This window comes from Chiloscyllium plagiosum, chromosome 9 (assembly GCF_004010195.1).
Source record: "Chiloscyllium plagiosum isolate BGI_BamShark_2017 chromosome 9, ASM401019v2, whole genome shotgun sequence".
Lineage (NCBI taxonomy): Eukaryota > Metazoa > Chordata > Chondrichthyes > Orectolobiformes > Hemiscylliidae > Chiloscyllium > Chiloscyllium plagiosum.
In genome coordinates this window covers 78,857,810-78,884,721 of record NC_057718.1, presented here as the reverse complement: position 1 = coordinate 78,884,721, position 26,912 = coordinate 78,857,810, and the positions used below count along the sequence as shown (strand labels likewise).

The window sequence follows — 26,912 nt, the reverse complement described above, 5'->3', positions numbered from 1 at the left end:
TTGTCTGTCCAAGTGTTCTTCTGTCACATTTTTTGCTGGTCTGATTGACGATCTTCACAAAAACTTTAAAGTTCTTCTCAGTCTTTGGACTCTATCCCCACCTAACGTTTACTCTTTACTCCCTCCCCCCCTCTCTGTCTTCTGCATGTAAACTGATATTTTCCTAGCTATGGTCTGTTCAAGGAAGGGTCACCAGACATGAAACATTAACTCTGATTTGTCTTCACGGATGCTGCGAGACCTGCTAAGCTTTTCCAGCAACTTCTGTTTTTAACCCAGAGGGGGTTACCTGGGGGAACAGTCCAGGCCTAACTGTGTAGGTATAAAGACACATAGTAAACTGTTCCTGGTTCAAATTTCTACAGCCTTACCTTGAGGTCTTTTCACAACTTATAATTAGACCCAAACATAATATCCAGTCAGCCTGATTTCAGTGGACCCAACACGATCCCCTAACCTGGCAATCTTCCAACCTGACCTGGCTCCTAACCTCTCCTGCCAGACTTGAGACCCCCTGACTCCTTTGTGCCAGACTCGGCACCCCTGACCTCAACTGCCAACCCTCCATCTCTGGACTGACAACCACACGATGACATGACCTGACATCTCTCCTTCCGCTAGACCCGACACCCACAATCCTGATCTGATGCCACCCCTGCCTCTCTTCCCCCTCCCCATTCCTGGGATTGGCAAAAAAATACTCTCCCAGCTGAAGCAAAACTGCAGCTGCCTCCTGGTTCTGGCCTTAGACCCACTAATTCTGGCTCTCAGCTGTCAGCTGCTACTGACCTATCCCCATTCCTAGCCCTTCTATTCTCGTCTCCCAGGTCCTGGATGTCGACTCTAGGAATCCTCTCTATGCTTCCCACTTGTGGACTTCTGCATCCTGTTCCCCAGCAATTCTTTCACATCTGGCACTAACTTACCTTGCTGACTGCTGCTCTCATCCAATCGCCATTTTTTTTGTCTCCCTTGTTTGTTGCTCATAGATTTATAGTAAATCTATCAGTACTGACCTATCAGAGGTAAGCATAAGAGAGAACCACCCTGTGATTGAAGGAGCTGAAGGATGTGACTGTATTGAACAGAAAAATCAAATGATCTAAAAAACTCTAATCACATGAACATGACCTTGTGCTGTAAATGTTAACAACTAAACCACAACACAATGCACAGAAATGAGTGATGCAAGCATGAAGGGGTTAGTTGTAACTTTGCAGAATAGTGAGTCAGCTGAAGCTTTGGCTCATTAGAAGACTGGAAGTAACATTATGACAAACAATATTGCAAGGTAACTGCTGTTATCTAATACAATGAAGAAGCAGTGATACAGAAGGGATGTTCACATATCCACTAATCCTGAAACCAGATATCTCTCATCGTACAGTAGGGACCGCATTGAGTTAACCATCTCAAGGAGATCAACTTACAACAGAGTGCAGGAGTTATATATCTCAGGCAGTTCGGTAGAGAAAGACAAGAGATGTTTGGTTGAATTTTGCCTTAACAAAGCAGCTGGTTGGTTAATATATCTGTAAAATGAAAGTAAGGTTTCCAGTTTGTGTTCAAGTCTCCTGTTGTTTGTTCTCTTTAAAAACAGCTTGTTAGATATAAGATTATTAGTATGTTAAAAAAGTAAAATAATACAATAAAATGTAAGGAGCAAAGATAGTGGAGTGATTTTAATTAATTTAATTAAATAAGATAGAGATAGTAGGTCAGAAAAGTGAGTTTAGCTGCAAAGCCTGGGACATGCTGAGCATTAAGGTGATCCACAGTGATCACATCTGTAGCAAGTCTTTGAAGCTTGAGCAACTTTGGATCCATGTTGAGGATCTGGAGTCTGAGCTGCAGACATTGCATTGCCTCAGGGACGGGAAAGGTTATCTGGACATTTTGCTTCAAGTGGTAACCACAGTCTTTAAATTAGGCCATTCTGATTTGGATAAGATGGTGCAATTGTGGGTGATGCAGGTAAGGGGACCCAAGGGACAGCTCTCAAGGGTTTCAGTCCCTGCAAATGTGCAACAGAGCAATGTTCTTGCAAGCTATGCAGATGTTCATGGAGACTGTAGAGAGGATGAGCAACTGACCTTGGCATCATGGTAAGAGAAGTTATGCAAGTGAAGGGAGGAAATAGGAACATGATAGGGTTAGGGGACTGTATAATTCAGGGGATAGATGCTACTTTCTGTACCTATGAGCGCGAGTGTCAGGCTGTGTTACCTGCCCTGGTGCCAGAGTTAAGGAGATCTGCTGAGTACTGGAGAGGAAATTGAAGAGGGAGGGAAGGGATCCATTATTGTCATCCATGTCGGTGTGAATGACATTGATAGGACTGAAAAGGAAGTTGAGCTGAAAGACTTTGAACAGTTAGGAGCTAAACTAAAATGCAGAATCTCCAAAGTTATAATCTGAGGATTACAATCAAAGAGAGTAAATCAAGTAAAGGTATTTAATGTAAGGCTTATAGATTGGTGTGGGAGGAATAGGTTTTGTTCATGGATGACTGGCACCAATACTGGGATAGAAGGGAGCTATTTTGGTTGAACAGGATTCAGTCAAACTGTGCTGGGGCCAATGTCCTGGTGAATCAAATCAGGCATTTTGAGGGCTATAAATGGATAAAGGAGGAATTTTGGGGATGGCAACCCATTATTAGCGGGGTGCAACATGGATTAGAGTTGGAGCCACAATTACTTACTATATATATAAAAGAGATGAAGGAAGTGAATTGACTATCATTGCCAGAAAGAACAGTTGAGCAAGTGCATTGCTGCTGCAGACTGAGGATGTCCCAGGACGTTATCACAAAATTGTGTCAATTGCTGGAGAGAGATTTAGAGACTTGGAATCCTAGTGGCTGTCAATTGCACTAATTTTGTTATACTACTAGCTGTTTCCAAGGACCCACTGCAGACCTACTTGGGATCTCTATCCTCAACCCACAAATATATATATACTGTTGTTTTTGCCAAATCATGTGACTTCTTCACATTTCCCTATGATGAGCCCAGTGCTACAGCTCAGACAGTAGGCTATGCTGGCATAGCTATCACCCCCAGTGTGCAGGGCACCATATAACATACACAAGTCGCATTGAGAATACCATATCATAATGCAGCTGTCTTCATCAAAAAAAAAGGCTCCATTCTATCAATGTACAATTTATCTGAGTTGATTGGTACCATACTATAGAAATCTTCACTGGGTATGCTGGATGCTTGCGAACTCTAATGCTCCAGGTTTATTTCAAGGGCCACATGCCTTACAAGGACAGGGAGACAAGGCCTACCCTCTGTATGACTGTGGTCTGCAAACCCATGACTGAGGCCAAGTGCAGATACAATGCTGTCCATTCTTCAATTAAGGCTGTCATCAAGCAAATGATAGACCTCCTGAAGATCAGGTTCTGATGCTTTGAATGTGATCTTTTGGTATATGCAGTCCATGGCAGTAATGATCCTCATTCATCTGGAGGAAATGGTATTGAGGATGGTAGATTCTGGACCTTCTGCATCCCTGCCACATCCTGAAGGCACCTTCAGCTGTGACTCCTTCAAGTGCAAGCTGTTCAGCAGCCACTGGAGGTTACAGGTCCTGGTGCAACAAAGGCACAGAGAAATTGAGGAGGAACAAATGTGCCAGCAAGAAAGGCATCCTTACCTGGTCTGGTCTAAATGTGACTCCAGATCCAAAGCAATGTGGTTGACTCTTAACAATTAGGGATGGGCAATAAATGCTGGCCTGACTAATAACACCCACATCCCGTGAATGAATAAACAAACGTCCAAGACCCCAAGGTGGTAAACAGCTGCTGTGGTTGGGTCCATTAGTCACAGTTCCAATGAACTGTGTGAAGAATATAAGTGACATGAGCAGTCAGCATTCGCATCACATAGAAATGTTAATTCAGCATAGTTGTTGATACAGTCTGACATGGAGGATTCCAACAGGGAGGAGCATGGAATGCCTTGGCTTTCAGTAAATAGACATTTAGGACTGACTGGAGCCCATTTCACAACTGACTGGGAAAGACAATACTAACTGATGAACGACCAGAGTCGAGAATGTGGTGCTGGAGAAGCACAGCAGGTCAGGCAGCATCCGAGGAGCAGGAGAACCAACATGTTGGGCATAAGTCCTTCATCAAGAAATCATAGAGTCATCGAGATATACAGCACGGAAACAGATCCTTTGGTCCAATTTGTCCATGTCGACCAGATATCCTAAATAAATCTAGTTCCATTTGCCAGCATTTGGCCCATACCCCTCTAAACCCTTCCTATTCATTTATCTAATCAGATGCCTTTTAAATGTTGTAATTGTACCAGCCTCCACCACTTACTCTGGCAACCATTCCATACCTTAAGTTCCTTTTAAATCTTTCCCCTCTCACCTTAAACCTATGCCCTCTAGTTTTAGACTCCTCCTACCCAGGGACTGTATCAATGCTTCTCATTATTTTATAAACCTCTATAAGGTAACCCCTCAGCCTCCAATGCTCCAGGGAAAATAGCCCCAGTCTATACAGCCTCTCCCTAAAGCTCAAACCCTCCTTGTATATCTTTTCTGTACCTTTCAAGTTTTACAATATCTTTCCTATTGTAGGGTGACCAAAATTGCAACAGTGGCCATAATCAATGTCCTGTACAGCTGCAACATGGCCTCCCAACTCCTATACTCAATGCACTGATCAATAAAGGCAAGCATACCAAACTCCTTCTTCACTATCCTATCTACCTGTGACCCCACTTTCAAGGAACAATGAACCTATACTCCAAGGTCTCTTTGTTCAGCAACATTCCCCAGGACCTTAACATTAAGTCCTGCCCTGATTTGCCTTTTCAAAATGCAGCATCTCATATTTATCTAAATTAAACTCCACCTACCACTCCTCGGCCCAGTGGTCCATCTGATCAAGATCCTCTTGTACTCTGAGGTAACCTTCTTTGTTGTCCTGCTAAATCTTGGGAAGAGAGCATAGAAGGAAGAATTGACGTATTTACGATGGATTTGATATACCATTTCATGAAGTGGAGATTCAGAGAAATGCAGTTTGACCTTAAAATTATTGTGAGGTTATTTAGGAGGCACGTCGAGAAACACGTTTTCAGACAAAATGTAATGAAAATCTGGAATTCTTTCTGCTCAAATGTGCATGAATTTTGAGCCAAGACTGAAATTTTATTGGGTAAGGATAGGACATGAAGATGATTGAAATGGGGAACAGCTATGACTTACCTGAATGACAGAGTAGTCCCAATGACCCAATGACTTACTCTTTAATCCCACATATCCACATGTATGATACATTTATGTAGTCGCACATCATTAATTTATTACTGACCTTATTGGATTTTTGAATCCTCCACATGATCAAAAAGAACTACTGAGAAACATGTTGAAACATTATGAACTACTTGTTCATGGTCAGTCTCTGCAGATATGTTTGTAATGCATATTGACAAAAGAAAGTTTATTAATTAACAATTAGTTTCCTTTGATCAGGACTTAGAGTAAACCATCTACAAGCTTATTCCAAAGGTTAATATTTCACAATAGTTGACATGTATTAGCACAATCATATCACTGCACAGTCAGTGAAAATGGGTAATAAAATTTACAAACTACAAAAAGATTTGAGCTCCAGCATGCAAAAATCTAATTGTTCTTTTTAAATCAACATATACCATTTTTTGCAAGGAGTAATTCAATTGAGACCATAGACCATGGTATGGTGTTATGTTACTGGTAACCTAGAGGCCTTACTAATATCTAATAGGATGGAGCAAGGGTTCAAACTGCAACATTCCAATTGGTGGGATTTAAAATCAATTAGTGCATATATTCAATTAGTAAAATTAGTAAGCCCACAGATAACCTTACGGTTTAGCACTTCTTAAGCTTTCACTCTAACATATTAAAACAACCATCCCCTACAGACAAGGAGGAGAAAGTGAGGACTGCAGATGCTTGGGACCCAGGTTCGATTTCAGCCTCAGCCAACTGTCTGTGTGAAGTTTGCACATTCTCCCCATGTCTGCGTGGGTTTCCTCCGGGTGCTCTGGTTTCCTCCCACAGTCCAAAGATGTGCAGGTCAGGTGAATTGGCCATGCTAAATTGCCCGTACTGCTAGGTAAGGGGTAAATGTAGGGGTATGGGTGGGTTGTGCTTCGGTGGGTCGGTGTGGACTTGTTGGGCCGAAGGGCCTGTTTCCACACTGTAATGTAATCTAGTCTGTGTGGGTTTCCTCCGGGTGTTCCAGTTTCCTCCCACATTCCAAAGATGTGCAGGTCAGGTGAATTGACCATGTTAAAATTGCTCCTAATGTTAGGTGCATTAGTCAGAGGGAAATGGATCTGGGTTGGTTACTCTTCGGAGGGTAGGTGTGGACTTGTTCAGCTGAAGGGCCTATTTCCACACTGTAGGGAATCTAATCTAAAGATCAGACTTGAGGATGTGTTGCTGGGAAAGCACAGCAGGTCAGGTAGCATCTAAGGAGCAGCAGAATCAATGTTTTGGGCATAAGCCCTTCATCAGGAATGAGGTTAGTGGGCAGGGGCTGAGAAATAATTAAAATGGGGTGGGGTGGGTAACTGAGAAAGCGATAGGTGGATGAAGGTGAGGAAGAAGGTGATAGGTCAGAGGGAGGGTATTGGACAGGTCCGGAGGGCGGTGCCAAGTTGGAGGCTTGGGACTGGGATAATATGGGAGGAGGAGAACTGAGGAACCTGTTGAAATCCACATTTATCCTGTGTGGTTGCAGGGTCCCAAGGCAGAATATGAGGCATTCTTCCTCCAGGCGTCAAGTGGTAAGGCTTTGTCGGTGGAGGAGGCCCAGGACCTGCATGTCCTTGATGGAGTGAGAGGGAGCGTTGAAGTGTTCAGCCACGGGGCGGTGGGGTTGGTGGATGTGGGTGTCCTAGAGATGTTCACTGAAATGATCCACAAGGAGACGTCCTGTCTCCCAGATGTAGAGGAGACCACACCGGGTGCAACAGATGCAGTGGATGACATCGGTAGAGGTATAGGTGAATTTCTGATGGATGTGGAAGGATCCCTTGGGGCTCTGGATGGAGGTGAGGGGAGTGGTGTAGGCGCAGGATTTGCACTTCCTGTGGTGACAAGGCAAGGTGCCAGGAGTGGGGAGTGGGCTGGTGCAGGGGGGCATGAACCTGATGAGGGAGTCCCCTACAGACAAGCCCTACATATATCCAGGATCTGTTCAGATGAGGAGGAACACAACGAACACCTGAAGATGCTGAAGGATGCCCTCATAAGAAAAGGATTCGATGCCCAAGTCAGTGATCTCCAGTTCTAACATGCCACAGCGAGAAGCTGTAATGACCTCCTCAGGAGACAGACACCCTTCGTTGTCCAGTACTTCCCTGGAGAAACTACATTATCTTCTTTGCAGCCTGCAACACATTATTGATGAGGATGACCACCTCACCAAGATCTTGCCTTTGCCTCCATTTCTCGCCTTTAAACAACCACCAAACCATAGACAGCCAGTCAGGCAGCATCCAAGGAGGAGGAGAACTGACATTTTGAACGTAAGCTCTTCATTTACAGTCTTACAAACTACAAAAAGATTTGTGCTCCAGCATGCAAAAATCTAATTGTTCTTTTTAAAACAACATATACCATTTTTGCTTATGCTTGAAATGCCGATTCTCCTGCCCAAATACAACACTTCTATCATATCTTCATTTTATGCCGTCAGTAACATCCTTTAAAAAATTCCACAAATTTGTCAAATATGATTTCCCTTTCATGAGTCCATGTTATGCCATTATTTTCTAAATGGTCTGTTATCACATCCTTTGTATAATAGTTCTTACATTTTCCCTACTGCTGATATCAACTCTAGCTCTGTATGCATTTTTAGTTGTATTGTAAACCAGACCAAATCCCTTCAAAATATATATAAGATAGTCTAGACCTTCATTATTTCTTCTTTCAAAGGCAAACATAGGTGTTGCATTCCAGATGCAATTCGATTGAACAAGCTACTAATTTAAAGCAAAACTCACTTTATTCATCTACTTTGATTAAAATACAAAAAGGAAAGAAAGAATTGGAATAACTTAACTCTGTTGGAAACAAAACAGAATACCAATTACCAATTAACTGTTCCAGTATAGTAACATCCCAGAAACACACCTTTGGCAAAGGCAAATACAGAAAAAAGATTGTCTCAGGAGCAGGAAGAGAATCCTTAGCTTTTGGCTATATTTGAGAGAGGGAAAAAAATGTTTCCACTTCTTCAAAACTCCAAAAACCACTGCTGAAAAGTAAAACCAAACACCCTGGTTCTGTTGGAGCTTGATCACATCCTTTCAGGCTGCTTCTATTGTTCCAACTTAAAAAAGAACCCAAGGCCTCACAAGCTCTTTACTCTAGTGCATCTAGTAGACTGGTCTCCACTTCTGCCTTAAAACCTCGCTTAAAAAAAAATCAGGACAAAATACACCCCTTAACGCCACAGTCTCATCACAGTTGGGAATGATATTCATGTTATTCAGTGAACTTGTGCAGACCAAAGGGATGACACAGTGGCTCATTGGTTAGCACAGGAACCCTGGTTAGATTCCCACCTTGGACAACAGTCTGTGTGGAGTTTGCACATTTGCCCCACGTCAGCGTGGGTTTCCTCTGGGTGCTCTGGTATCCTCCCACAGTCCAAAAATGTGCAGGTTAGGTGGATTGAAGATCTAAATTGCCCATAGTATGCAGGGAAGTGCAGGCTATGTGGATTAGTCCTGAGAATGCAGGGTACAGAGATAGGGTGGGTTGTGGGTTTGGGTGGGATACTCTTCAGAGGGGCAATATGGACTCAATGGATAGAGTGGCCTGATTTCACACTGTAGGGATTCTTTAATTCTAAGTTTATGAAACAAGCTTTGAATCAGCTGTCCTGGCTATATGGCCATGCAATAGGAGCTCTTTCATGTTTCTGATGCTCGGGCTACATTCCCATCATTAGCACACTACACAGGATGGGGTGCGCTCTTGTCCTTGTTTGGAGCAGCTGGATGCACAGGTTACACCATTTTAAGTCTTTAGTATTTTTGTAGCACCAGTATCACTGGCAGTATGGAATCCAATTTTATTGCTTTCTTTTGTGAAAGGAAGTGGAACTTTGGATCCACTCAAATCTCTGTTTAACTTTACAAATTGTGAACATTTGTTTGTATTTGCTCCAGAAAGATTCAAAAGGCTGCAGATGTTGCTGGATTAATTAGGATTAACAAAAGTCAAATGAAATTGATTAAATAATCAAACTGAAATATTGACTCTTTCTCACGAACAAAGCTGAAGCATTGAAAAATGTTTGAATTCTCTTGTGTAATGTTAGCAAGTGTGCGGCATCTTTGTTTAGAGAATGATTTACTGTATCTAAATGCAAAGTGGCTCTTTCTGTCCAAACTTGTTTGCTTGATGATGCAAAGTCCTCAATCAGTAAATATGACTCATTGCCATATCAGGGATTTCTAAAATGGTTCAAATCAGGATTAAAACGCTTGTGTTTACGGGGCTTCTTTTTCTGATTTTGCCATCTTTTGGTAAGTGAAACTAATAACTGGTTTGGATGGTTAGTGCATACATAGTGTAATAAATGAATCATATTACTGCAATGTATATAGTTTTGGGCAATGCAAACTGATATATTGGATGATTATATAAAACACAGAAGGGATCTGGATTTACTCTGCATTCAAATCAAGATACCCAGCAGTCAGTATTGAAAATGAGCAGCAAAATCTAACATAGAAACCCAATTTCTTGCAGCTTTGTTTTTGCTATATTGAATAAAAAGTTAAAAAATATTGGAAAGACATATACTTCCATATGTGCAAAATCAGCTGTGGTTCAGTGCCCTGGGACTCAAATTGTTATGGATTAGCTCCAGAGAATTCAAGTCTAGGCTAATAGTACAGTGCAATACCTAGACAATACTAGAAAATTAGTTTTTTGTATAAACACATGACCTATGTTGTCTTTCAAGTTGGTAAGTGATTCCATGCCATTAATTTTGAAGAAGAGTGAATGAGTTTGTCTCTTGTGTCCTGGCAAATTGTGAATATCAACAAAATGGATTCCCTGGCCATTTATTGCTGTTTGCAGGAGCTAACAGTGCAACTGTGCCTACGTTTCAAAAATACTTCATTGAATTCTCTTGTGTAATGTTGCAGCAGCTTTGTATCTGATGTCATGAAAGACACAACACACATACAAATCTTTCTTTAAGAGAGAAGACAGGGTTGTGTTTAGACTGTAGATCTCTTGCCAGTACTGAGACTATACAGACTAGTCTATTGTGCATTTCCCACATTTACAGTTTATGACTTCTGATCATGAAGATTAAAAGTTCTTCAACACATGACACTTGAATCTGTCATCAGAATCGAAGAGGGGGAGTGGTGGTGGTAGTGCTAAACATTACTCAACATCTTTGTTCAATAACATTTTCTCATCTCGTGACTTCTCTATGTTTCTTCAGACAGGTTGATTGAAAATGTTGTCACTTTTCTTCCATTGTTTAGAGATGTGTGCACAGAACAAAAGATGTAAAAGATTTCATGGTACTGGTATGTGCAAATTGGCTGCCATGTCTTTCCACATTCTGACAAAATCTCTAGAAGTGCTTCACAACCAACATTCTGCAGACATTGTTTTCATATACTAGTTTGTGCTATTGAAAACATGGCAGCCAATTTCAACACGGACACCTCTCACAAAAAGTAATGTAATAATAACATGACTCATTTGTTCTAGTGATGGTGGTGGAGGGGTAAATATTGCCTAGGCACTGGGGGATCTCTCCTTCTCTTCAAAATATGATGAAATCTGTATGAATGGATATGTCCAAAAAACAGACAAAAAATGTGTTGAAGGACTAACATAACACATACAAAAGGCATTCTGAAATAAAAGGCATTCACACATTGCAAGCTATGGAAATCCTGTGTTGCATCAATCCTTTTACAAATTTAAACAGGAGACGTGCAGGTGAGTACGAGACAGCCGTAACATGTGACGAAAATCAGCTTTTCGACGAGCACAATGTCCACTCCTCAGTGCAGAGAAACTACTCTATCTCCAAGAATAAATGCTTGCATGGATCTATCCTAAATGCAGGTGGGCTTCTAGTGCCACAATGGATGTTAGGCAAATAACTCCCATTGAAAGTTAGCCCCAGTAGCCCCAATTGAAGCCAACTGACCACTATACTATGGTACACTGAGTGGACTTGCCCCAGCCAGCAATCAAAACAGGGAACCCTTTGTGAAATTGATGCAGAGTGTGCTGTTAGGTTATTGATCTTGGAGAGAATGTGAAGATTAATGCAGGCTTTTTAACTGAAATTCCTGATGATGGACAATATAAAGGTTTTCAATATTTCCCTGCTTCTATGGGAAAGGGTGTCAACATGTCCCTTTAAAGTCATAATTCCTGGTCTGAGGAAGTGAATATTCAGAAACTTCAAATGAGCCAAGGAGTCAAATAGGACAAGACAGAGACTGCTATACCCATATCTAATTTGAAAGCAGTGGTGAGCCATTAGTGAAGATGCCTATGGTCCAAACCTGGGCATTAGAGTCATCTATTTTGTGGACAGAGACGTCTTGGAGTTGTGAAGAAACAGGTACCTTGCAGCTTTAACTGGTCGAGCCAAAGTTGTAAGGATTCCGTGGCCACTACTGTATCAGAGTGCACTGTCTGATTACCATGTCTTGCTCTGTATGAATGGGGAGAGTTAGCTGAAAGATGGCCATTTGGCACAAAAACAAAAAGATGAAGTAATGGCCGCAGGCATTCTCAGCTGATGGCTATTAAAGGATGCATCGCTGGGTTCCAGGATTACTGCATAGGTAGCAGTTGCTATGTTAATTCTCCAGTTTGAAATAATCTTGCTCAGTACTTTACTGATACGACATAGTGGGACCTCTCCAGTTTATGGACAAGCCTAGAGGTGATGCAGTAGTGACTAAACAAGTGGTGCAATTTGGGCTATCATGTGCTGAGCAGTAAGTCAGGTAAAGAAAGGGCATTTTGCATTTTTGAGAGCTGCACTTGCATTGAATTGATGTTATGGTCTGTGTGTGGCTGTTTGTGACTCCCTGCAGCCCAGACTGGGAGCCTGCTTGCTTTCTAAGCATTCCCTGATTATGCTGCGTAATTACCATCGCACTGATTGATTTCAGAGCTCATCTCCATGTATGACATTGGCTAATCACATGTGAGGTTTACTGCTTTGGGCCTCCTCTGAGGATTCTTGCGCAGCCGACTGATTCGACTGTTCCTGCATTAATTGGGATTAGCGGAAAGTTTTACTGGGCGCAGGGTCCTCTATTGTTACCACTAGCTGAGATCATACAAAAGACAGAGTGATTCTGTCCTCATAATGTTGAGCAACTGTCTTTGAAATTAATCACAATATAGACATAAATCAGAGGAGAGAGCATTCCTAGAAACCTTCAGACTCAGTCCTAGTTCCACCCGGCCCTGACTTCACAGCTGTAGTAACTTTTTATTAGCATAATAGACTTAGTCATTATCCTAAACCCACTTATCTCTCAAATTGAGGAAAGGATTTGTAACAGTGAAAAAGAGTATCTTTTCCAGTGTCAGTGCTGCACCCACGCACGTTTTCAGAAGTTACTGCCATCTTCTTTCCCCTATGTTCCTGCCATTGAATTATTTCCCTTGGCATCTGATGGTCAATCTGCTTCTTTGAGAAACTTTCATTTTACACAGTGGAGGTGGATTGTGGCCTCAGGTCTTATCATCTCTGCTACTCACTAAAGTGATTGGTAGAACTGTGAATCCTAGCCATCAATCAATTGTCCAACACAGCCTTGCTGTTTCAGCAGAAAGGTTTGTTTCTCTTGTAATACAATCTCTGCCATACTTTCCAAACAATAAGCCACCCCTAAGATTTGTTTTCAGAACCTAGAAGGCACTAGTGCAACCTATTATTACATTTCCCTTTCTATTTGTTCTGTGACTGCCTGAAAGCTGGCAAGTAGAACTGAGAGACACAGTTCATTACAGAAGTTGCACTCTACTCCAATGAGAGAGATTTGAAATGGGCCTTGAAGATGTTTGGGATCTTTTGTATTATAGTGACCACTTTGAAAACAAGGATACCTGCAAATAAAGGATAGCCTGGGTAAATTCTTAAGGTGACCATAACTTAGAGGCTATGCTATGAGGCACAGCTGATGTGATCTTGGTTGGATGTTTCATCTGAAAGATAATACTCCTGACAGTGCAGCATTCTGTCAGAGTGACTCTGAAGATCAGCCTTGCCCATATGCTGAAATCACTTGTATGGGCTTTGAACAGATAACCTCCTGATTCAGAAGCAAGAATTGTTAATGAAAATATAACAGTTGTTGGCTAGATTTACAGGGAAGGTGCAGAGCTGAGTCAACAATATTCTCATTGCTCCACTACAGAGATGAGAATTTTGATGATGTAACTCCATTGACAGTGCATGTGGAATTTCCCCACAGTTCATAGCAACTGGAGAGAATATATACCCCAGCAATTCTTAGAAGTTGGGGCACTATTCAACTGCATTATGGATATCTTGTACAGTTTATTTCAGAAATGGCCACAGAAAAAGAATAAGGATTTACTTACTTTGCACACCTTAGCATTTTTTGTGAGGCATTATTGAGGGCATTCTCCATGAGGGCTATGTGCAGGTATTCTAACCAATAAAGAAATTAACAAATCCATACAATATTCCCTCCCCCCCACCTCTCCACTCATTGCCCATTGCTTTCTTCTCTCTTCAATCCCCCACTCCTATATACACATGCACAGTGAAATATAAGTTTTAGCATGGTTATATATACTTAGGAGACAAAATATACATCACAGGAAATGACACGATGTTACATGATCATCCTCCAGCATTTTCCATGTTTGAGATTTCCAACATCTGCGGTATTTGGTTTTTAATATGACTTTTTCTCTTGGCTAACTGGCTGAAAAACGTGAACCTGATGATGAGCTGATATTTTTTATTACTAGCGCATCTTGAATTCCCTTGTTATTTTCATCAAATCAGTTCCTGTTCCTCTTGGTACTGTGTCTAATGATCTAATCTAAAGTACTCAGTACTGGAGCTGTGTCCCCAGAGTTCTCCAGAAGTGGAATTAGCAGTGAAATCAGGGCATTTTAATCTGGTCTGTTCGATTGCTTGACATCTGTCTCTGCAAGATGAGGTTTGCAGGTTATTGACTCAAATTTCTTTGATGGGTTGTCTTGAGATCTGTTCTTGGACTTAGGCTTGAGATGGAACTTCATCTTTGAGTGAGTAAGCATTGGTCTGTATGACGGTCAGCATTAGTTATCTCAGCAGTATGTAGGATATCCTTTAGGTCGCACAAGTACACCAGCAGATGCTGGTGCTTTGAACAATATGGTGTAGAAATAATTTTTCTTTGCTGCCAAAAGGAGTTGGTTATGGACAATTGTCTTTCTGCATAAAATTCTAAGAGTTTCCATCCATTTTTATTGCAGTTTTCAAACGAATTGTTTCTGAGTATTCCCTTCCTGCCAGGTTGCAATGGTCAGTTCTTGAGTTCAAATCACTGAGGATGACAACTTTATCCTTAGGAGGAGAATTCTAGATGAGTTCGCAGAGATCTGTGTAGAACTTACCTTTGTCATGCTACAAAAGTGAAAGATTGCACATTTAAAACAGATTAGGTAATTATTTTTCTCTCAGAGGCCTTGAACATTTGAAACTGTCTTCCTGAAAAGGTGATACAAAAAGAGTCCTTGCGTATTTTTAAGACAAAAGTAGACAGATTCTTGGTAAATAAAGGTGTGAAAGTTTATCGGGGATAAATGCAAATATGGATTTGAGGTTAAAATTAGATCAACCGTGATCTTATTGAATGGCGGAGTAGGCTGCAGTTGCTGAATGGTCTGCTTTTGCTTCCTGTTTATGTTTATCAACTGGGTTAGCATTCATTGTCTGAGCATGACAATTGAATGCTGCTGGTCTTGGAGGTGGATGTGCAGCAACATGACGCATTCAGAATGGTCACTTGGCAGGCTTGAAAATTTAGTGGCATCGTTTTCTCTGCCATTGAAGAAATAGTAGAGTAAAGTCACACTATTCAATGGTTTTGAACAAATGAAATAAAGTTGACTGTACAAAGTTAGAACTGTGAAATAATTTACAATATATAAAATATACTATAGCGTCCAGAGTTAATATGAGTAAAGTGAATAACAGACAACCTGAGATAAAATGCTGCACAAAGCACTTCAAATAGCAAATGCAGCCAGGACAAGTCTCACAGATTTCTCAGCATCTCTTATGTTAATGACATTGTCACAAATCTCAATAAACTTTTGTCACGTTCACAAGGCATGCTAGTTCTTCACCCACAAAGATCTAGTATTGGAATTACCTCATTAACCTCTCCATCATGGACTCCCCAATAATTGTTTGCGTCCAGCAAGTTTTGTTTCTTCCCCGAGACAAGATTCCTAAGATTGCACTTGCAGGGCTATTTCAGAGATAACCAGTTTGACTAAACTGTAAACTGTACAATTCATCATCAGGAGACAAGACAATCATTGATGTCCTTTTTTTCCATCAAAACTACAGGAACAACTTGGGATCAACATCCATAAACACTGAGGCAAAATCTTTTTGATATAGAGGATTATACAATAATGAGAGGTATAGATAAGGTGAATGGCAAGTGTCTTTTCCATAGTGTGTGTGATTTCAAGACAGGGGGCATATTTTCAAGAAGAAAAGAGAAAAATTTTAAAAAGACACGAGGGCAACTTTTTAAAACAGAGAGTGGTTCGTATGTGGAATGAATTTCCAGAGGAAGTGGTGGATGCAGGTACAGTTACAATGTTTAAAAGACATTGGATAAGTGCATGAATGAAAAATGTTTGAAGGGATGTGGACCATATGCAGGCAGATGAGAGTGGTTTAGTTTGGGATTATGGTCAGCATGGATTGGTTGAACTGTTTCCGTGGTCTGTTTCCATGCTGTTTGACTCTATGACCACTTAAGATAAATTGAAGTCAAACAACTTCAGAATCACATTTTGAAACATTGATTATATCACTGAAAGAGATATTTAGAATATTTCAAATTTACAAAGATGTTTCCAGGACTGGAGGGTTTGAGTTATTAGGAGAGGCTGGATAGGCTACGATTTTATTCTCTGGAACATCGGAGGCTGAGGGGTGACCTTATATAGGTTTATAAAATCATGGGGGTGAATAGACAACATTTCTTTTCAAGGGTAAGGGAGACCAAAACTAGAGATTTAAGGAGAGGGGATAATATTTAACAGCGACCTAAAAGACAACTTTTTCACACAGCAGGTGGTAAGTGTATGGAATGAGCTGTCAGAGGAGGTGGGGTAGAGGCAGTTACAATTACAGTTACAACATTTAAAAAACATTTTGACAGGTACATGAATAGGAAAGGTTTAGAGGGATATGAGCCAAACACAGACAAATGGGACTAGTTCAGTTGAGTATATTTGGTCGGCACGGATAAGTTGGATGAGTCTGCTTCCATGCTGCATGACTCTATGACTCCATGACAGTTACTTTGTAATCTCAGACATTGGGAGAAAGTGAGGACTACAGATACTAGAGACCAGAGTTGAAAAATGTGATGCTGGAAAAACACAGCAGGCCAGGCAGCATCTGAGGAGCAGGAGAATCGACGTTTCAGGCATAAGTCCTTCTTTTGGAATCTCAGACATTGGACCATAGTTTACCAATACATACTTTAAAGAGCTCACAACATCATATGGATTTATTCTATTACTAACTCACCAAGATACCCTCAAACTGTGAAGCTGAAAGAGGAAAGCATTGCTAAAGAACAATAACATTCAACTTGCAATTTTGAGCTATCATTCAATTCCACTCCAAAATCATTGAGTCATGTGAAGTCCTCACAGGAGGACTGAGAAATCAACTTTCTAGAATCCCATGTTTACTAAAGCCACATGTATGAGATGGTGATTTGATAAATGTGAGGGAATAAAAGAATGAGTACTGTACTAGTCAGATGTGGAACTGTGACAAATGTAGTGAAGCATGCAGAGCTTGAATTGAGAGAAGCAATCTGGAATTGATACAAAACTTATTTTGGACAAATGGTAGAACAGATACTACATCCACTGTCTTACCTCATTTAAATTGAAAATGCCACAGTGCAATAGAACTGTGGCACTAGTTTCCATAAGACTTTAAAACCACAAATTGTAGGAGCAGAAATAGGCCATTCAGCCCATAGAGTCCACTCTGCCACTTATTGAGATCACGACTAACCTGGTAATACTCGACTCCATCTTTCTGCCTTTTCCCCATAATCCTTGATTCTCTACTGATTAGAAATCTGTCTATCTCAGTCTTGAAAATACTTAATGATCCCAGCATCACCAGCCTTCTGTGGTAAAGAATTCCTCTGACTCATCATCCTCTAAAAGAAAATATCCTTCTGATCTTTGTCTTAAATGGTCACCTCCTTATTCTGAGATTATGCCCTCTGGTCCTAGACTCTCCTACAAAAGAAAGTAACCTCTGGACATTGACCCTATCAAGACCTCTAACAATCAACTATTTTCACATTCTCCTAAACGCTAATGAGTACAAGCACAACCTACTCAACCCCTCCATACCCAGATCAATCTAATGGACCTCTTTGGACTGCCTCCAATATCTTTACTTAGATAAGCAGATTAAAACTGTCCACAGTTTTTCAGCTGTAGTCTGGCCAGTGCTGCATGTACACTTCGTCACAATGGAAGCATTCATCAGCAGAGTCAGACAGACCAGAAATGTTGCAATCAATATGGGATCCAGACAATGACATGATTGCTGAACTAGTGTCATCTGTTGATTCTCCTACTGTACACCACAAAGAGCACTTGAATTCCTGTTTCCTTCAAAGGAGCTGAGAACACCTTAGGTTGGACCAGTAAAATTGCCATTGTGGTTCATTATATAAAAGAAATGGAAGGCAGTGACTTTAGTTGGGAATAATGCAACTTAACAGGTAGATTAGATTAGATTAGATTGCATTACATTACAGTGTGGAAACAGGCCCTTCGGCCCAACAAGCCCCACACTGACCCGCTGAAGTGCAACCCACCCATACCCCTACATTTACCTCTTACCTAACACTACGGGCAATTTAGCATGGCCAATTCACCTGACATGAACATTTTTGGACTGTGGGAGGAAACCGGAGCACCCGGAGGAAACCCACACAGACACGAGGAGAACGTGCAAACTCCACACAGTCAGTCGCCTGAGGCGGGAATTGAACCCAGGTCTCAGGCACTGTGAGGCAGCAGTGCTAACCACTGTGCCACCATGCTGCCCACACGGTGAGTACAGAGACTTGGGTTCAGATGTGGTGTAAAGTGGTAAATACAAAGGCTTCAGGGTACATCACAGGAAGTGGTGCAATGTCATGTGGCCAATATTTAAAGAAATACTGGGAGACCTACAACAGATATACACTAAGGTACAAATATCAAAATGAAAAATTGAATCAACATGCTTAACAAAAAACTTAAATATTGCACTAGATAAAGGGAATGGCTTATACAGCTTCCAGAAACATAGTTAAATCTCAAAATAGGAAGCTGAAATAATTTCGCAGAGGCTGGTATCCCATCACCAAATCACCTTTTATTTCCATGTGGAGAAGTTTTGACACTGATCCACCTCCTTCAGAGCCAGCTCTCAGAGTGAACAGAATGTCTGACAATCCTGTTTATATCTGTCAACCAGGGCTCCCTAATTGGGCCTATTAATCTGGTCCAATCAGGGAACTCGTATTCTATCAGGTCCAACTGGCTGACCTCGTTTCAATCATTACATTCCTCCCCGTCTGAGTTCAAGGTATAGGCTGATTTTTTTCTGCAGCTTCTCCTGTTTTAGCATTGGGTCATATTCCTCCAACATTGCCTCTGATACGGGCAGCATGTAACACACAGTGGCTCACCTCTTGCATGTGGAGTATCTCGGAAGAAATTCATTCTCCTCTTCAAGCAGCAAGGGCATCGAGGCAGTGACATCCACCGTGTCCACCTTGGATTTTGAGGTTTCTTAAACAACCGACAGAGAAGGACACTGCACAGGTTCTGGAATGGCTGTTGAGGAGCCAAGCACCGTACTGTTTGCGAGTTTGTAGCTTTCAGGTAGTCCACATACTTGTTCGGGACCATCATACCTATCTGAACTCTGGTCCTAACCTCAGGTTGGCCTGCCTCTTACTAGGCCATTCCTGTTGCTCCTACACCAAGTTTCATTCCCTGAAGAAGTTGTCTCTCTTGATTAGCAGAGTGTTATCCCAGCATTGGCATTCTTGATGTCTTTTTGCTCTCTCCACCCCCTCCCCCAGTCCAGGAAGATCAGATATAACCTGGTGTGGAGTCTTCTCCCTGTTAGCAACTTGCTGGAACTATGCCTGTAGTTGCATGAGAGATCGTCCGATAAACAATTCAGGACAATTTGGTATCTCGTGAAGCTGTAGGTTGCTTTTTTAAGCCTGCCTTCAACATTTGGACTGCTGTTTCTGCCAGACCATAGGATGATGTGTGGTATGGAGTTGTCAGATATGTCAGATACCATTCGACTTCAGAAAATATTCAAATTCCCTGCTGGTAAATGACAGCTAGTTATTTGCGACAAACACTTCTAGGAGTCAGTGTTTTGCAAAAGATATGCACTTTTTTTTGTCCTTCCCAAGTTTGACAAATGAAATCTATGCACATCCAGTCATTTTGAGTGGGCATCAACAATGACTAAGAACATTGACCCCATTAAAGGACCTACATAGTCGACACATAACTGAGTCCAGAGTTTACCCAGCCATTTCCCCAAATGTGAGGGAGCTGGTGACAATATCTTTTGTCCTTGTTGGCATTCTGGGCACTGCTCTACCAATGTCTGCATCCATTCCTGGCCATTAGACATAACGTCTTGCAAACCTCTTCATGTTGGACACCCCTGGATGAGCCTGGTGGAGTTCAGCCAGCACCTTTGCTTGGAACAATCACTCTTGGGCCACTTAATAATATGCCATCCTGTACTGTGATCTGATCCTGCCAGGTCCAAAAAGGTTTCAATTCTGGTTGTGATGTCCTTTTGGTCTCCCCCATCACCACTAGCTATCTTGGTTTTGCCAGGACCGGATCTTTCTGCATCCAAAGTCTGACATTGTCAATTATGACTGGAAAGGTGTCCAGAAAATTTAAAACCATTACGAACTCTTCCAACGGTGGTACCACCGGTGGTGTATCTGTCAATTGGAGGTGGCTCAATGCATTCATATTTGCTAATTGGGCTCCCAGGTGGTGTTCTAACTTGTAATTATTTGCAATTAGAATTAGTATCCAGTGGTGAATTTGGCCTGCAGCTATGGCAGCACTGCCTTGTCCTCTTAAGGAGACCTAGCAGGAGTTTGTGGTTCGTTGCTATTACAACTTTACATCTGTAAAGATATTGGTGGAACTTCCTGACTCCAAATATGACCACCAAACCTTCCTTCTCTATCTGGGTGTATTTACACTCTTCATTAGCCAAACTCCTGGATGTATACGCTGTTGGGCATTCTTCTCCATTGGGCCACCTATGAGCTAATACTACTCCAATGCCATACGTGGAGGCATCTCATGTCAATACCAGGTCTTACTTGGGATCATAGTGTGCCAACACTTTAGAGGATGATAGCTGTTTCTTCACTTTCCTGGAAGCTATGGCTTGACTATGTGACCGTTTCCCAGGCTGACTCTTTTTTAAGAATTGATGCAAAAGTGCCAGGCCACGTTACGTATGAACTTTCCATAATAATTTACAACCCAAGGAAAGACCTGAGCCTGTATAGACATGGGAGCCGGGGCACCTTTGATTGCTCTCACATTATCTTCCAACAGATGCAATCCACTTTATCGACTCAGTCGCTCAAATAGGTCACTTAGGGTGCCTACATCACATACTTTTCCCTTCTGCAGCATACACTCCGCTGGGAGAAATGTCTAAAGACTATGTCCAAGTTTTCTAAGTGCTCCTTATTGATTTGCTCTGCTCATCGCGCTTCATCTCAATAAATGGCAGCCTGGGGTAGATCTTGTAAAATGCTGTCCATCATCCATTGAAAAATGGCACAGGCTGATGATACCCCAAATGGCAGTCTCATATATTGATACAAACCTTTCTGGGTATTAATTGTAGCATATATCTGGGAATCCTCATCTAACTGCAATTCCATATATGCGTAGCTCATGTTCAGCTTTATAAATGACAGCCCTCCTGCATGCTTTGCACATAAATCCTCTATGTAAGGGTAATTATCCAGTGAAAAGTGGTTTACTGGTCTTTAAAAATCCCCACAAAGGCAAACAACCCATCAGGCCTCTTAATCAGTATGACTGAAGCTGCCCACTGGTTTGATGATTCCTTCCCTTTCTAGCTTCTGATTTCTGCCTCTACTTTTGCCCATAAGACAAATGGCACTGGACATGACTTGCACAGTCATCAAATTGCATCTTGGTCAACATGCAAGGTGGTCTTTGCTCTTTTGATAGTCTCTACACCTTCTTGAAAAATTTCTGTGTATTTAATTAAGATTTCATTCAGACAGCCATTTTCTCATTGAAAAAGAAGAACCAGTCAAGGTGAACCTTTCTCAACTAATTTCGCTCCATCAAGCTTGGGCCTGACCTTTTTATTCCAATCACTGGTAACTGAACTAGCTGTTTCTCATAAGAGACTGGAACTGAAATTGTATCCTTAATCTGTAACGGTTCCTGGAATAGGTTCTCAATCTTGCACATACTTAAGGTTTGAGTGGGTCTGCAATCACAGAAACGGCCAAATCAGGTATTGATCTCTATGAGAACCGGGTTACTATTTAACCAGATATTTATTTTAATTGGTTCTGATTTGGATATTGCTAAACAATTTAATGTTACAAACCAGGTTTAGGTGGACTTTCCAGGGTGTCCACTCTCCTGGATACCAACCTATGAGTTTTCTTATTCACCTTCGGTCTAGTGGGCCTCTTTTGCTGTTTCAATTCTGCACGCCAGCAGCAACTACAATGGCTTATTGGCCCGGAACCTGAAGAAAATTATAACCATTTGGCTGAGGCTTGGTTTTGTTTTAGGGTTTTGCTGTGGGCTGACCTAGAGTCCCTCTGTTCAGGATGTCTCCTAAATGAGGCTTCAATTGCCTTCACTCAAATGGTGTTATCCAAGCTCAGTCAACCTGTTGAGAATGTCCACTTCCATCAGAATACCCTGTAACTCATAAGCTTCACTTGTTGTATTTTCTGATGACAAAGCCAGTTGGAGTTTGAAGTCCAGTTGGGCTTCAGCTAATGAGTGCATTTGCATGGTTACATCATTAATTCCACATACTTAATGGTCTCTCATGATCTCATTAAGGGTTAAACCAAAGTCATAAATTCTGCGGTTGTTGTAACCCCGTCAAAGATCTTAATACGGATAACCCTGGTTCTTGAATTGCTGAATAAAACCAATAACCTCTCAGAATGGAGGAGGCTTGAAGTCGTAATATTCTTCATCGAAATCTGTCGACTCTTGAAAGAGTTAGCATCTGGCACCTCAGGGAAAATACTGCTCCTAATAACCAAACAGCTGGGATTCTACAAGCTATCAAATACTTGTTTCCTTTCATCTGCCCCAATGCTATTTGCTGAAAATACATTGCATTCTTTCCACACATTTGGCCTAGTCTTTGATGGCAGGATCAAACGAGTCAAGCTTCCCAAATAACGGCATGACGTCAGAAATGTTTAACTCAATTCAAAGATGACTATTGCAAGCAAATTTCTTCAGGACCTTGCTTTTCTCTCATCGCTACTGAAATAGCTCCATAGAAGCTAGTGTTTTATTATCAAGTCACCCTTTATTTATACATGGAGAGTCTTTGACACTGATCCAACTCCCTCAGAGCCAGCTCTCAGAGTGAACGGGATGTCTCACTCTCTCACATCATGTTTGAACAATTAGTTGCCTTTTTTTGTGGCATTAGTTAAAGCATAGAAAAGGAACCTTTACCGTCCTTTACTCTTCACTCACCATGGCAACGCTCTACTATCCAGCACAGATATACCTCAGGAGGTACTATGACAGCATTTCACTTTTAAATGCTTAATCCCTGATGTCAATAAACATTTCTGCTCAAGATGCATTTTGTCAATAAATTATGCAAATACTGGTTTGGGAAATCAGTTGTGCAGCAGAAGTCTCATCATATTTCTGAAAATAGCAATTATTCAATTCCATTTCACTTTTGGATATTTTCTTGACAACTTTGCTAGTTACAAAGCATTTATACATTTTTTAAAAACTTACAAATATGCCTTTTCAAAATTTCAAAGGGTTTCTTACCTCTCTTAGAGTGTGCTTTAACTCCACAAAAGGGTGACTTACCTCAACTGAAAGATACCTTGCCTCTCCCAAAGTGAGCCTTACCTTTCATAAAGTACATTACCTCTACCTAAAGTGTCCAAGGACCAAATCCAAATAGAATAGAATTCCCATGGTGCTGATAGAGGCCATCCAGTCCATTGAGTGTGCACTGATCCTCTGAAGAGCATCCGACCCAAACCCTTGTACACCCCCCAATCCCTGTAACCCCTCATTTACCATGGCTAATCCACCTAGCCTACACATCCATGGATGTTATGGCAATTTAGCATGGCCAATTCACTTAACCTGCAAATCTTTGGGCTATGGGAGAAAACCAGAACATTCAACGGAAACCCACATAGACTTGGGGAGAATGTTCGAACTCCACACGTAATTGCCTGAGGATGAAATCGAATCTAGGTCCCTGGCACTGTGAGGCAGGGGTGCTAACTACTGTGCCACCATACTGTGGATACCTTGCCTCTCTAAAGTTCATAAAATATAGGAGCAGAATTAGGCAATTCGGCCCATCAAGTCTGCTCCACCATTCTATTATGGCTGATATGTTCCTTGCTCCCATTTTCCTACTTTCTATCCTTAAAGCTTCAACCCATTACCAATAAAAAAATCTGTCTAAATTCTCCTTAAATTTACTCACTGTCCCAGCATCCACCACACTTTTGGGGTAGCGAATTCCACAGATTCACAGCCCTTTGGGAGAAGTAGTTTCTCCTCAACTCTATTTTGAATTTGGTACCCTTTATCCTAAGACTATGATCTCTTGTCCTAGGATGGCCTGCAGAGGAAGCATCCGCTCCGCGTCTATTTTATCCACTTCTTTCATCATCTGGAATACCTCAATTTGATCTCCCCTCATTCTTGTAAATTCCAGACAGGATAGGCCTAAACTGTTCAATCTTTCTTCATAAGACAAACCCCTCATCTCTGGGATCAATCTAGTGAACCTCCTCTGAACTGCCTCCAATGCCACTACATCTTTCCTCAAAAACAAAGGGACCGAAACAGTTCATAATACTCCAGGTGCAGTCTCACTAATACCTTGTATACTTGCAACAATACTTTCTTACTTTTATATTCTATTTCATTCGCTTTATTTATTATCTGCTGTGCCTGCATGCTAGTTTTCTGTGACTCATGAATGAGTAAACCTAGATCCCTCTGCCCCAAAGTCCCTCCTCATTGAGATAATAGGTTGCCTTTCCAATTTTTAAATCCAAGCACTAATCCATGTTAAAATCCATCTGCCACATTTTGGCCCACTCTTCTAACCTATATCCATTTGTAAAGTTCTTATTTCCTCATTCCAATTTACCATCCTGTCTATTTCTGTGTCATCCGCAAATTTTGCTATAGAGCCTGCTATCCCTGTATCCAAGTCATTAATACAGATTGTAAATAGCTGGGGTCCAAGGACTGAACCCTGTGGCCACCCCACTAATTACATCTTGTCATCCAGAAAAAAAAGCTTATCCTAACTCTCTGTTTTCTGTCCATCAGCCAGTTATCTATCCAAGCTAATTAATTACCTCTAAACCCATAAGATCCAATCTTTTGTGCAGCACCTTATCAAACGCCTTCCAGAAGACCAGATGTATTACATCTACAAGATCCCCATTACCGTCTTTGCTTGTTATGTCTTGGAAGAACTCTAGCAAATTAGTCAAACATGATTTGCCCTTCATAAAACCACATTGACACTGATGGATAGCATTTTGACTTTCCAAATGTCCTGATATTGCTTTCCTGATAATTGATTCTAACAATTTCCCAACAACTGATGTTAAACTAACCTGTCTGTAATTTCCCACATTTTGCCTCCCTGTCACTTTTTAAATAAGGGCATTACATTAGCCATTTCCCAATCCACTGGAACCTTTCCCATGTCCAAGGAAGTTTGAAATATCGCAGCTAAGGAATCCACTGTCTCTGCCACCACTTCCTTTAATACCCAAGGATGTAGGCCATCAGGCCCGAGGGGACTTGTCTACTCTCAGTCCTAATAGTTTGCTGAGTACCTTTTCCCTGTCTATGTTGATTGTTCTAAGATCTACCTTTTTTATAGCCTCAAGAACTTGTCTGTTCCAATAGGAATGATACTATTACCCTCCACTGTGAAAACTGAGGCAAAGCATGATTCAGCATCTCTGCCATCTCATTGTTCCTCACTACTAACCCTGTGATTTCAGCTTCCAAGGGACCAACATACACTTTAACGACTCTCTTCCCTTTCATATGCCTATTGAAGTTTTTGCTATCCTTTTTGATATTTTGTACTTGTTTTCTGTCGTAATGTCATAGAGTCATAAAGATGTACAGCATGAAAACAGACCCTTCAGTCCAACCTGTCCATGCCGACCAGATATCCCAACCCAATCTAGTTCCACCTGCCAGCACCCGGCCCATATCCCTCCAAACCCTTCCTATTCATATACCCATCCAGATGCTTTTTAAATGTTGCAATTGTACCAGCCTTCACCACTTCCTCTGGCAGCTCATTCCATACACGTACCACCCTCTGTGTCAAAAAGTTGCCCAGTAGGTCTCTTTTATATCTTTCCCATCTCACCTTAAACCTATGCCCTCTAGTTCTGGACTCCCTGACCCCAGGGATAAGACATTGCCTATTTACCCTATCCATGCCCCTCATAATTTTGTTAACCTCTATAAGGTCACCCGTCAACCTCCGAAGCTCCAGGGAAAACAGCCACAGCCTGTTCAGCTTCTCCCTATAGCTCAAATCCTCCAACCCTGGCAACACCCTTGTAAATCTTTTCTGAACCCTTTCAGGTTTCGCAACATCTTTCCGATAGGAAGGAGACCAGAATTGCATGCAATACTCCAAAAGTGGCCTAAACAATGTCTTGTATACAGCCACAACATGACCTCCCAACTCCTGGACTCAATACTCTGACCAATAAAGGAAAGCATACCAAACGCCATCTTCAATGTCCTATCTACCTGTGACACTACTTTCAAGGAACTATGAACCTGCACTCCAAGGACTATTTTTCAGCAACACTCCCTAGGACCTTACCATTAAATGTATAAGTCCTGCTCAGATTTGCTTTTACTGAATGCAGTATCTCGCATTTATCTAAGTTAAACTCCATCTGCCACTCCTCAGCCCATTGGTCCATCTGATTTAGATCCCATTGTATTCTGAGGTCACCTTCTTCGCTGTCCACTACACCACCAATTTTGGTGTCATCTGCAAACTTACTAACTATATCTCTTATGCTCATGTCCAAATCAATTACATAAATGACGAAAAGTAATGGACCCAGCATCAATCCTTGGGGCACTCCACTGGTCACAGGCTGGTAAAAACAATGACTGCAGATGCTGGAAACCAGATTCTGGATTAGTGGTGCTGGAAGAGCACTGCAGTTCAGGCAGCATCCGAGGAGCAGTAAAATTGA

General features: G+C 41.5%; 1 protein-coding gene across 1 annotated transcript in view; it reads left to right on the top strand.

Moving 5' to 3' along the window:
• Positions 1-9,479: 9,479 nt before the first annotated feature.
• The window catches only part of LOC122552973 (plasminogen-like), a 119,312-nt gene continuing 101,879 nt past the window's right edge, over positions 9,480-26,912 (top strand). Inside the window, exon 1 of the mRNA XM_043696296.1 lies at positions 9,480-9,572. Coding sequence (XP_043552231.1) covers positions 9,506-9,572 — 67 coding nt within the window. The 5' untranslated portion in view covers positions 9,480-9,505. The remainder of the gene's footprint in view (positions 9,573-26,912) is intronic.